Source organism: Crocodylus siamensis, chromosome 9 (genome assembly GCF_052110815.1).
Source record: "Crocodylus siamensis isolate JL-2025a chromosome 9, ASM5211081v1, whole genome shotgun sequence".
Lineage (NCBI taxonomy): Eukaryota > Metazoa > Chordata > Crocodylia > Crocodylidae > Crocodylus > Crocodylus siamensis.
The window spans coordinates 68,700,427-68,713,670 of record NC_143403.1 but is presented as its reverse complement, the minus strand read 5'-3'; the positions used below and the strand labels follow the sequence as shown (position 1 = coordinate 68,713,670).

The following is a 13,244-nucleotide window of genomic DNA, read 5'->3' as shown; positions in this document are numbered from 1 at the left end:
GACGGGCAGGGGGAGGCGCCAATGGGCAAGCAGCGACGGGAAGCTTGTATTTTTTTTTTTTTTTTTTGCAGCAGTCGGTTACAGGGACTGCAGCACCCGGTGCCAGCGCGGGGAGGGGGCGGGAGTCCGTCCTGTCCCGGGCTGCCATGGCCAAAGGTAGCTCCCCGGGCACCAGCGCGCGGCGGGGCCGGGGTGGTTGCTTGCTTGCGGCGGGGCGGGGGTGCCCGCGCGTGGGCTGCGCTGCGGGGGGCGCGGGGCGGGGGCAGCACGTGCGGGGGGCGCTGGGTTCCCTTCCCGGGGCCGGGGCGGGAGCGGGCCGGGAACTCCTCCCCCCCGGGGCCGGGAAGGGGCAGGGCTGCCGGGCTCCGCTGCCTGCATCGAGCCCTTTAAACATGGCGAGCGGGGCACGGCCCTGACGGTCCGGCCTCCCTCTCTCCCCTAGGCAAGACCATGCCCAGGCCCCGCGCCGGCAGCGGGGAGGCGGCGGCGGACGGCGCGGAGCGGAGGTGCGGCGGCCGACCCAGGATGAACGGGGTAAGGGTAGGGGAAGGGCCGGGCCGGGGTGCGAGGAGCCGCCCCCGGCTCGAGCAGGAAGAGCCGGGCTGCGGGCTGGAGGGCTACAAGCAGCAGGGCTAGGGGAGGCTTTGTGTCAAACGCCCCCCGGACGGAGAGCGCCCCACGGCCCTGGGCAACCTGCTCCCGCCTGCTGAGCGAGGTCCTCCTGATAGCTGGCCTCGCCTTCCCTGGCTGCAGCCCGAGCCCATTGCCCCTTCTGTCATCAGCCCCCACTGAGAACAGCCCAGCTCCATCCTCCCCCCTGCAGGGAGCTGAAGGCTGCTATTCAGTCCCCTCGGTCTTCTCTTCTGCGGGCTAAATCAGCCCCGTCCCGCAGCCTCTCCTCACCAGGCCTGTCCCCCAGCCACTTCCCCTGCTCTCTGCTGGACTCTCTCCAATGTGTCCGTGTCCTTTCTGTAGCGGGCGGTCCACCAGACTCCGCATGCGGCCTCCCCAGTGCTGACTAGAGGGGAAGAATCGCTGCCTCGACCTGCCGGCAGCGCTCCTGCCGATGCAGCCCGGGGTGCTGGTAGCCGCCTTGGCAGCAAGGACACGCTGCTGGCTCCTATTCACCCTGTCACCCCCAGGTCCTTTTGTGGGTGGAAGCCCCCAGGAGGTCGAGGCAGACGAGAAAACCACCTCAGTGCTCCTTGTCACGATGCCATGCTCCTTCGAGCCTGCTGAGCTGGGCACCGTTGGTCCTTGAAGTGTCAGCCTGGCGCAGCGCTCCTGTCAGTGCGTGCTGGGATGGGTTAAGGGTTTCCTCCTCAGCTTTCCTCGTCTCTAAGATTATTTGCAGGGCTTATCTATTTTGGGGGGAGCAGGCGAAGGCTGAAAGTCCTAACTGGTGCCCAGGCTCTTCATAAAACAGCAGTTGGCTTCTGGCAGTGACACTTAAAAGCCCCTCAGTTTCCCTGATGGTTTTCCCTCACTGCTGCTGCTAGTACGGACTGGAGCAACGTGTCCAGCCGCTCCTCTCGTGTCTGAGGGGAAACTGAACTAGAAAACCTGGTTCTCCCAGGTAGTCGGCCATCAGAGTTGTCCCGAATGAAAACCACTTTGCCATTCGGTTCGCTTCTGGGTTATAATTTAGCTGTTTCAGGCCCTTGCCTGGCAGACAGGCTCATTGAAGTCCCTGCCTGAGGCGCCACGTGTGCTCAGTGGTCTGTGGAGCTGGCTGCAGCAACAGGGCCTGGATGTGCGACTGATCTTTGTTCCTGGCTCAGACGTGCATGTACTGCTGCTATCCTTGCAAAATGTATTCCCCCCACCCCTCTGATCTGGCTTCAGCGAGCTACAGACACAGCACTGAGACTGGCCGTTTGTGTTTTATAACTGAGTAGTCACTGGGAACAAATAGTACTGTTATTTTTGTTGTATGTCCCTTTTTAATGGCTAATGCTCGTGTGCCATAATTCTGGCATACCTTTATCCTTTCATTAAAGTTCCTTTTAATCCATGGAATTTGTTGGATGAGTTTGAATCTGACAGCCTCTTCCAGTTGCTAAGATCATTTTAATCTGGCCAAGTTGCACTTGCTTATCAAGGCACTGGGGCTAATGAGTCAAAATCTTCATATGATTTACAAACTTATTAAATGCTGGTGGTGGAGGGAACCGATGAGTGTTCTTCTAGGCTTCTCAAAGTGGACCCTCCCTGCACAAACAGCCTGTATAAGGGACTACTTGCAGTAGACTGCCTGCTCTCCCAAGGTCTGCTTGGCTCATTTTCAATGAAGATGAATATGCTTTGTGTCTCCATGGGACTAAATGCCCAGCTGAGTTAATTTGTTTGATTTGGTGGGGTGAATAAAAATCTTACTTTTCATAGACGTTAGGGCTGGAAGGGACCTCGGAAGATCTGCTCCCAGAGATATCGTCCACTCATAGTGCCAAACTGAGATGTCACTCAAAGATGACTTCAGACCTCTGATTTTCCTTTCTCTTTTCCAAATGCCCAATATGTCATTAGCAATTATGACACTTAAGTCATCAGCCCAGTGATGACATTTACCTTCACTGAAAAAAGTTTGCATCTGTGCAATCACCTCTGACATCCCAGGCTTGGGCAAACCTTTGTTGCACTGGTAACGCTTCTGAGGACTTCGCTGTAAAATCAAAGCTGAGATTCTCTAAAGTACAAAGAAGGAAAACTTGTACCAAACTCAGTGTCCCATGGTGCTGTGTACCAGCCTGGTCTTAGCATGGTAGAAGAAAAAGGTCGTAATTGAATTTTGCATGAAGCTGTATATTGGGAAGAACTACTTTTGGATTCCAGCTCTGCTTTACTGCATTCTACACTGAGCTTGTAGAATCATTTGCTATATACCTGGCAAGTTGTAAATTTTGGAGCACACTGCTTGTACCATGCACCGACAGTTCCCAATCTGTGGTACGCAGGCAACTGTCAGTAGTACGCATTAACAGACCTATTATAGTTACCTGTATATGACAAAAAATTGCTGGTGGTACTTGTATTGTTTTAAATTGGTGGTGCATAATCTGCCAGTTTGGGAACTGCTGCTGTGCACTGTAAATATCTTTAAATGTTGCTACTAGCCAAACACTCTTCCTGATCCTGTAGGTATCAGTGATTTTGTTTGTTTTTTTTATAGGAGGTATTATTGTACTGTTGGTATTAAAGAAAATTCCCCCAATTAATTTTAGAGAGGAACACACAAAGGGGAGTGGGTGAAAGTACTGAAAAAAAATTCTCAAACCAATTTTAAAAAGCCTAGAATGACCATAGCCTTATTTCTGGAAGGATATTAAACTCAAAATAATGGTAACATATTATTCTGAGTCTCTGTCCTGTGGTAGATGCAAAAATAACCAAAATGCAATGGTTTGTTGTTTTTGTTTTTGAAAGATTTTAAAAGAGAGAACTTCAGATTTGCCCCACCTGCTTTTTTAAAGGCTTTTGAGTCCAAATTCTGTCCCCAGAGTAGCACCTGCATCTCTTGTTTAAACTACTTAATGTTGTGTCTACATTAGAATACAGAATTATATCCTAGTGACTCACTCAAATAACCTAATAATTTGTTCCAAGGAAACATTTCTGTGCTGCAGACTTGCAGGGCAAGTTCTGTACAAACAATTAGCACAGTTCCAAGGTTTGGATACAGGTGGCCATAATGGTAAGGCTGGTGTAGCCTCTGCTTTACAGCTGAAAACTGTACCGCTTCAACTAGCTGTTTCCTATGTAGTATGTTATAGAGACCAACTGGAGGCTTGAGCCTGGTGATTCCTGCGATGTACTGATCTTTGTGTGGGTTGTTTTAGGAGAACGTATTTATTGGTCAGTCCAAAATCTACACCTACCTGAGTCCTAACAAATCTCCAGGTGCTCGTCCTCCACTTCAAGAAGAAAACTGTGTCATGCATCACGAAGTGAAGTGTCAGGGCAAAACAATAAATGAAACGTGCAGAAAAGGAGATGGTAAGATTGACTTTTCAGTAGGTTGCTTGTGGCTTAGGATATGTGCCTTCTCTGTAAGCTTTGTTTCTTTAAACTTTCAAAATTGGGGACAGCTTAATATTCTCTTGTAAACCATCTGCTTTCCCACTCCCTTTTCTTGCAGTGAGCTCCTGGGGAGGTTTGTAGCCATTTGGCAGCTTGTCTTAAAATATATAATTTATCTGCTTGGGTAAAAGTTCTCTTGTTTTGTCTCTGCTTATTTGCTTCCTTGCCCTGGGTGTAGGATTAATAACTAGTAAATTGACACATTACTATCCCATAACCACAGATCACTTCACAGTTTGAATGGGTCTCCTTAGCTTTAGTAAGCGAACTGTTTTTTTGCATGAACCTATTTACAATGGAAGATGCACTAAGGAACCACCTAGGCTAGAAAGATTTGAAGGAGCGGAGGAGCTAATGAATATCTGCGCAGATAAAGTTGAGAGGGGGGAAAAATGGATTCTGAGACTAGACTATCTTTTTGTCATGTAAAGGAACATGTAAAGCTATGCACTAAATGGGACTATTGCACAAATCAATTGGAGAATTTTATACCAATCTTTGTTAAAGGTGCAGGTCTTGTGGGGTATTAGCTTTTCTGGCATAAAGGGTGAAAAGGCTTAAGGACTCCAATTTGCATGCATCTGGGTTTTTGGATGGAACCAAGCTGACATGCTTCTTGCATCTCTTCCTGCCTGCATGGGACTTTGCATCTGCTCAAAGTAGTTGTACTATAACTTATTACTAGGATTTCTTACCTACTACGCATCCTTTAACACAGGCTTCACACTTCCCTTAAATAGAAAATAAACTGAGCCAACCCTAAGTCATGCTCGGCTAACTACAAATCCATCAACTGAGAAAAAGGATGCATTTTTTTATTTCCTGGCCTAAGTGTCCACAGTGGACTGGGACTGACCCAGGAGATAGCATATTCTACCAGAATAAGATCTTCCCCCTTCAAAAATAAGTGCCCTGAGGATGGTAAGCACATTCAGTTTGCTTGCAGTTTGACAGCCTGTTTCAATTCTGTTGGAGACAGTGGAAAGACTAGCGCTGACTTCAGCAGGGACTGGACTAGGCCTCTAAAGGTGTACGATTCAGGCTGTGATTTGGCAAAGTACTGGAGCATGTACTTAAGCTGGAGCAAACGTGAACTCTCATCCCTCTTCAGTAAAGCTCTTGACTCTAAACATGTTGACTTTTATTTTTTTAAATTGGGCTTAAGCACATGCTTAAATTGTTTGCTGAATCCTGGGCCATTGTAGGCGCCTTGGCTATGTGAAGAACTAGGATGTTATCTCTGATGTTGACCTTGAATCTTGCCAGAATCCTAGTCTTTCACCATCACTCTCGGACTGCATTTCTTTGAAGCTAGCAAAAGCTTTGCAACCTTGTACAGAAGACAAGGAGAGAGGGTTTTTTTTTCTGTTTGTTTTTTCCTTTTCAATCTTCGTTTTTTTCCCCATGCTCTTCATTAGCTGGTATTGGCTGCTGCTTTAATGATAGCTGCAGTCACTAACAATGGGACCGCAGTGTTCCAGCCGACTGCCACAGTCACTCTTTCATTGGAGGCTATTGATCCTGTTCTTGTACCAACTTCAAAATTCAGTACAACAAGCTTACTGACTTGGCAAATTGTCCAGTTGTTACAAGACTCCCTGTGGATGCATGTTGGGACTTAAGAATGCTATCCAAAGACTTTTCTAACTTGCTGAAATACCTGGGCTCCAGTCTTTCCCTGCCCCGCACCTTCCCTTTGTACCCTGTAGGGTTATGATCATAATGCAGAAAGGAGAGCTTGTTACAATTTGGCCTGATTGACTTGTCATTTTAAGGTCTAGCAGAAAAAGAGCATGATGATTCTGCTCTCCTTCCCATTCCTATCATTTGACCCAGATGAAATACAGGTTAAACATTCTTAAGGTTTTAGAATGCTTTGCAGTGTAGAAGAAAATAAGGCTAGAAAGCAATTTAGTCCATGTCCTGTGTGTGTCTGTGTATGTGTGTATATATGTATGGTTTGTTTGGGGTTTTGTTTTTTTTTCTCTATCCACAGAAAAAAGAAATGCTGGTAATTCAATAGAAGGTGCTACAAAACCAGAAGACCAGAAAGATAAAGAAAGTGGGTGTGATTCTTCAGCATCTGTTCCTAATCAAAATCAAGAAGCTGCAGAAACTCAAAAGAATATGCCTCTGCCTTCTAATAGTACTGATGCAGCAAAAGCAAAGCAAGCTCAGAAGAAGGTGGTTAAAGCAAAAGGACCAAGGAGAAAGTAGGTGACCTATGGCATCATACAGTGTCCATATTCCATTTGGACAGCTTCTGGACCAGCGATGTCTTATTTCATGACTCTAGCTCCTAGATGTTACAATAATATCTTGGATTTTTTTTTTTCAAGCAAGCTTGTAGCAAGGTTTTCTGCCATCAAGACTTGGATCGTGTGAAATATGCTCTAAAGAACAATATTTGTGTGTGAACATTGTACCATAGTATTAAAATGCAGTTTTCAAATTGCTTTTTACTTTAACATTCACACTTTTCTGGCTTGCATATTAATTGGTGAGTGTTTTCACTAATCTTTACCAAAAGGTACTAACAAGTCATTCAGGTGCATGCCTTTTGGGTATAAAATTAGATTCTTTTGCCAGATCCAAAGTATTAAGATAATATTATAGGCAGTGGTTTTGCCTCATTGGTTTCTCTACTCATGTATGCGTCCCTTTTGCGTAGTTTAGATGAAGGAAGTTCTAGAGCATCTTGTTGAGGTGCACCTGCTGTGCAATAATGATTTGAGCTAACCCGCTGGGCTTCCAGAGGTGTCTGGTTCTCTTTTCTGAAGGGTTTGTACTGAAACACTAGTGCTTTTAATAAAGTTGTGGGGGGGGGGAAAGGGATGTAGCTTTAAGATGTTGGCTTGGGATGAAGGGTGCAGGTAAAAAGCTTAATTTTTGTTCAGGATGGCCAGCTTATTTTTTCCAAGTATCTGTCTTGGAAAATAAAGACTTTTTAACACATTATCTTGGGTTCAGGCTGTGCTGCCAGGAAGAAGCTGAACTATTTGTGTATCCCTTCTCTCCCGCTCAGAGCACAAGGAAAAACCTCACAGAATCGAAAAGTGACAGATTATTATCCTGTTAGAAGAAGTTCCAGGAAGAGTAAAACTGAACTACAGGTATGTGCGCTGGTTACCTGTGGGATTGAGCCACTTCTCCATGCTGCTAGTCAATTGAATTCTTGAGGATGTGTACGGCTCTCTGTTATCTATAACATGGTTTATACAAACAAGGCGCACAAATTCAAAGCATCGCACCAGTAATCCTGATGTGTATTTTTCCTAAAAGAGAGGAACAGTGGAAAAAACCCTGGCCATACCCAGTTCACGCTTTCTTTCAGCATCCACTCTATGCCACTGTGACGCAGGATACTGGGCAAGAGGGGCCTTTGGTCTGACCCAGTAAATGGCAGTTCTTATGCCTTCCAGCTCTTTATACACCTATTGATAGTGATTTGACTTTTTTTTTTTTTACATTGATTTTAATTCTGTTTAGAAAAGTGAGAGTGCTAACGGAAACGCTTCTTGTTAGCTGAAAGAAAGGCATATCCGAATGGCAATAACTTGTGCATTTGTCTTTTTGGCAGACTGAGGAAAAGAAGAGAATAGATGAACTAATTACAAATGGGAAGGAAGAAGGAATGAAGGTAACAGCAATGCCAGCTCAAATAGCACCATGCATTTAGCACTATTCATTTTGATGTTCATACGTTTAGTTTAATTCAAAAGTAGATTATGAATTTTACTTTTTTTATTTCAAAATGTTGCAGCGTCACTGTGAGTTCCTGTTTTCTGGAAACTAACCCAAGAAGCAGAATGCTTGTGGTAGGGTTACGAAGTCTTCATCTGAAGTTGTTGGGCAGCACTAGTAATATGCCCTTCAGAACTGTGCATCTGCTCATTCGGAAAGGAAACAAAGTAACTCCTATATTGTGATATAAACCTAAGCAACTACAAATGAACAGTGTCAGAAGTCAGTTTTAAAGTTGGCTTATACTTTATTGCCATGCCAATGGCTCTTCCTTGTGGCTTTTGGTGGTGGTGCCAGTGGTAGTCTTAGTTGATTCCACAGCCAGTGGCAGTAACTCTGCTGCTTGGGACCTTTGTTATTTTCTTCCTTGACTGTAAAACGGATATAACCTTTGAAAAGGCAAAGGGTTTATAATTCTTGAGCCTGTCAATTTGAAAATAATCTTGCCACATAAGATGGGATCAGTGTTCTGGAAATGGCTTGATATTCACCTTGAACAAGTATTTGAAGAAATTTCAGAGTGCACCAGAAGACTGTGTACCTGAAGTGTTGTGTTGGTGTTAACAAAGCAACAGTAGGCTGATAATGGAAAACTTCCCATGGGCATCTTGGCTTACCCCATGTAATGGTGAGCTAGATAACGTAGTAGGGAATATGCTACTGAGAGCAATTGTGTATTTTCAGGCAACAGGACTAGCTTCCAGGATGCATGTTTTCTTATTTCTCTAATTAATCTACGATGCAGCAAAAATGAATGCTAGTTTTGTCCTCTATTTTGAAATGGGGAGACTAACGTATCCCAGTAACACATCACCATTGCTATTTAAAAGAAAAATACTGACTACCCCTTTTTTCTGCAGGTATAGCTCTGTTGACATATTAGACTCCCTAGAAAACTTTGTAATTATGCATCTTGTAATTTGTGGCCACATCCCTAAGCCTTGTCTTTACTTGCTTACACTCTGATACTGTGCAGTGTTACTGCACTGTATTTATATGTGCTGGTCTTCTACAGTGGCAGTGTTTGTCTAACAGGCGCATAGTCCCTTACCAAAAAGTAATATTTTGGGGGGTTTCTTTTCCTTAAAATTGTTTAAATGTTTTGCTTCACTAACTGACCTCACTTTTTCACAGATTGATTTCATTGACGGTAAAGGGCGAGGGGTAATCGCTACCAAACGTTTTAATCGTGGAGAATTTGTAGTAGAATATCATGGGGATCTTATAGAGATCACTGATGCTAAAAAGCGAGAGGCTGTCTATGCACAGGATCCATCCACAGGCTGCTACATGTACTATTTTCAGTACCTCAGCAAAACGTACTGGTAAGCCTCATCTTTTTTCCCCTTCTTTTCCTTTAAGCTGAGTGTAAGAATGCAAAAGGTGGGTGAAGCTGTCTATGCTACTGAATTATACAGTTTATTTTAGCTAGGTTAAAATTTTCCTAGTTCAAAGAAACAGATCAGGTCAAGTCCTAAGACTTTTCACTTTTTCTGAAGCATCCAAAAATGTGTGCTGGACCACTGTTAGTGGAGTGGCAGGTGGCTCAAGAAACAGCTCAAACTAGAGGATGGAGATCAGGATGGGGATTGAAGTCTGGATTTGACCTTCAACTGTTGCTGGCTTTCTGACTAGTTCTATTGACATCTCTTTCATCAGATGCTTAGAAAATATTTTGCTCATGAAGATTAGTGAGTAAAGGATGATGTGTTTTTACAAATTGGAAAAGAAATAGCACCTCTGTAAAAGAAGGCTTGGTTCCTACTAGGTGGTCTGCTCCAGAAGAAGTTATTTTGGAGTTAAGATTCCAGCCCTCTAGCATCACCATCACCTCTTACCATGCCATACCTCAATATACATGGTCAGGGGATATTCAGGGTGTTTTAGTTTTTTCTAGTTCTGTGCTAGCTTAAGGTATGCCAAGCTGTGGTGGCCAAGAATATAAATCCTACTGAATGCCTCTGCACACAGTCACCTGAAAGTGAAACTGAGGATACCTCAGCCACTACTTTTCAGCATGCTGGAAACACAGGTCTTGCTGGTGGTATTCAGGGCATCCTCAGCACTTTGTCACTATTTTATTTCAGGAGTTGCCACTTGTGGAGAGGCAGCAGGTGGGCAGGGCTTGTAAGTGGGGCTGAGTTAATGTGCTACTGTAGTATATGTATACCCTGGGAAGATTTGCTGAAGCAATTTTGGGAGGCTTGATGTTTGCTGGTCTTTCCATGCCCTTTGGCACTGTCTGTTGTCAGGCCTCGTGTTGACTCTGCCTACCTTCTTTCTTTCCTTTCAACTTTTTCAGTGGCTATATTTTTAGATTATGGTAATTTGACTTGTGCCATACAGCAGTCCTGCATTCAACATGTCTTTTTTTTTTTTTCCTGTTATTTCAGTGTTGATGCTACAAAAGAGACTAATCGTCTGGGAAGGCTGATCAATCACAGCAAATGTGGCAACTGTCAAACAAAACTTCATGACATTGATGGTGTACCTCATCTCATCCTGATAGCTTCGCGGGACATTAAAGTGGGTGAAGAACTGTTGTATGATTATGGAGACAGGAGCAAGGCTTCCATTGAAGCTCATCCATGGCTGAAACACTGATTCATCCTCCTTTGGCCTGACCGCTCTTGAAGGGAGTGGATGGATTTTTTTTTTCAGCTCTCCTAGTGGACTGCTTCTGATGTCTTAACTTCTTTAAAAACCATTTTTGCTCTATAGCATTTAAATGTTACAAGTTTCCAGGCAAGCTTGAACACGTGACCCAAGATGACAAAACTTACATTGTAAAGAAACCTGAACACTTTTTTGCATCTAGAGTGACCTGTGCTGCATGAACATGCAGTCAATGACTTCTGCAGTTTAAAGGAATCTCTTGGGTTGTGCTTCTCCTTTTGGCTCTGAAGTTTCATGCCTTTTTTTTTTTTTTTTTAGGAAGAGAGATCTACGTAGCATCAACTTTTATGACAATAGATGTATACCTGTTCTCTGACTCTGGTGTCCAATAACGTGACCATCTGTAAGACTCTTTAAAACCTAGTGCTGATGGGCCAGGGATGCCAGTGTGGCAGATTACTGTTCTGTCATTCTGGCTTTTCCAGCAAGGTACTTCTTGTTGAGGACAAAATCTCTAAATGCACTGACACTAGAGGAATGAATAGCTAATCTAGCTACTCTCTCCAGAGAGGCAACTTGAATCTGTGTGTTGCTGATCTTGTACATGGCAGGCTGATTAGAAATGTGAAGGGAAAGCTTACAGGTGATTTACTATGAGGACTTTTTTTTTTTTTTAAAGTTAGTGTGTTCTGAATACCTTTTCTGTAGCTGGTGCCTGGTCTGGAGGGGTTGCTGAAAGGTTTTTAAAGAAACAAAAAACTAAAGAACCCCTCTCCCAAATGTATTGCCTAACGATGTTGTTTAGCCATGTTGAGAGTATTTATTTACTGTGAATGCTGGAAATTAGGGAATAAAGGGTTCAAAATATGTATGCTCTTCTTCATGTGCAGCTTCAATCAGTAGGGGAGGAGTTCTACATGAAGAGGTAGATTCCTTAGAGCCTAGTCCTGCCAGCTCTTGATCACTGTCTAGTTCCACTTTTGGAAGTTGAGGATGCTTAGCATCTAGCAGATTGTGCTAAGAGCATTATAGGTTTGGGCTTAGTATAGTTTGGGTTCTCCAGTGGTATAGGTGGCCTATACAGTAGAGGCCCTTACAATAAAGGTGAACTTATCAATTGAAATTTTTGCCAAGATGTGCTTGGCATGTACATAGCTAATGATGGCCCTGGGCTATCAGCCACACTTGCTGCTAGATGTCAGCAAGAGATTCTGTGGCTCTATTAATGTCCTCTGCTTCCCCGTGTCTCCAAGGCTGCTGCTCCTGCTGGCATCATCCAGGACAGTTGTGTACGCTTGCCTATGTGATAGGCTGTAGAGTAACACCACCCTGGCTGTGCATTTCAGCAGCAAAAGGTGGCTTGGTAATGTATTTTAAGAGTGAAACTTGAAGAAAATATCTAAAATAAAAAATATATTTATTAAGAATGAAATGATTGCTGTAGTACCTGCCTCTGTCTGAACAGTTTCTTAAGCAAGCTGTGAAAATGGTCTAGTTCTTAATACCTTGTACTATCCATCCCTCTTTCCAAGGCATGCTTAGCAAGGAGGCTGCGTGTGCTCAGTTAGCTTGACCACTGTTTAAGCGGAGTGGAACTGGTGTTCAAGTGGAAGCCACTTTGCAGAGGCAGCACTACGCTTCCTCATATTCTGTAAAGAAAATCCAATTACTGATGTAGCTCCCACTTCAGAGACCTTCCACTTACAGCAGACTCCAGCAAGTAGGCACACTCTCTGAGAAGCACACCTCCATGCTAGTCTTTATTCTGCCACTAGCTTACTCTGATCTTGTTATATTGCTCTTCATTTCTCTGTTGCTTGTTTTATGAGAGGAGGATTCTGGTACTGACCTACTTAACTTTTCTTTATTAAAATTTTTTTCAGCTTGTGGTTTGTAGAGTTCTACAGGCACTTGAGTGGTATAGCTGTGCAACATGGTAATAAAGCTAATATGACACTGCTTTCATACTATGTCACACTGACAACATGTAGTTGAAAGGGAAAGGGGCCCTGTTTTTACACATTCTAGTCTGGCTTCTATCATCTAAAAGGGGCCTGCAATGCTGCATCCCGACTTCCTCGCGACCCTGAAAATAATGTGACAGCTTCATATAGATAAATACGAGTGACCTGTGCATTACTTATGGAAGCAAGTGCTGGCCAGTAGACCACGCCTTGGTTATTGTTTAATTTGCTAAATGTCAAGGGTGTTTGTGGTGATGTATCCCTGTACAGCTACCAATGGCAAACCTGGCTGTGGCTATTGGGCAGGGAATACTTGAAGAATTTAGCAGTTGGTGGAAGGTAGCTTGGAATAAATATCGAGTGCATTTAATGAGTCAGACTAACATCCATGGCAATGAACAGGGTAGTTAAAACACTCCTCCCCTTGTTAGTAAGACCCTTCTTCCCATTAACAACAGCACTGGGAAATACTAGTAAACTTTGCAGCTGTAGCCTATGCAGGGCTCTCCCTGTTCTTGGACAGGGCTCTTGGATTCATTTAGTACATTTGTGCTGACTACAGCCAGTCAGGCAGTATCATCTCCCTGTTCTTTACTTACAGCAACTTTTAATTTTTAACTGCAGTGGAGCTGACCTCTAAGGAACTGTCTCTACTTCTCAAGCCAAGGATGTTGGCTCCCTTCTGAAGGACGCTGAAGCTCTGTCCCTCCTGTGTAAGCCGGTATTCCAGAATACCTCATTCTAAGCCCTTGCCTCTATGAACAGCCAGCTGTTCCTAGCATACTCCATCAGAGCAATGCAGGAGTGATGTCATGTCTTCTACAGCTGAGTTACACCTCTCAA

General features: G+C 44.1%; 1 protein-coding gene across 1 annotated transcript; it reads left to right on the top strand.

Annotated features, from left to right (window-relative positions):
* Nucleotides 1-12,327, top strand: KMT5A (lysine methyltransferase 5A). The gene is made up of 8 exons (XM_090063025.1): nucleotides 1-156; nucleotides 443-534; nucleotides 3,837-3,993; nucleotides 6,074-6,290; nucleotides 7,103-7,190; nucleotides 7,658-7,717; nucleotides 8,956-9,146; nucleotides 10,215-12,327. The coding sequence occupies exons 1-8, from the start codon at nucleotides 147-149 to the stop codon at nucleotides 10,423-10,425; spliced, it is 1,026 nt and encodes a 341-aa protein (XP_089919151.1). The 5' UTR covers nucleotides 1-146; the 3' UTR covers nucleotides 10,426-12,327.
* Nucleotides 12,328-13,244: the final 917 nt, after the last annotated feature.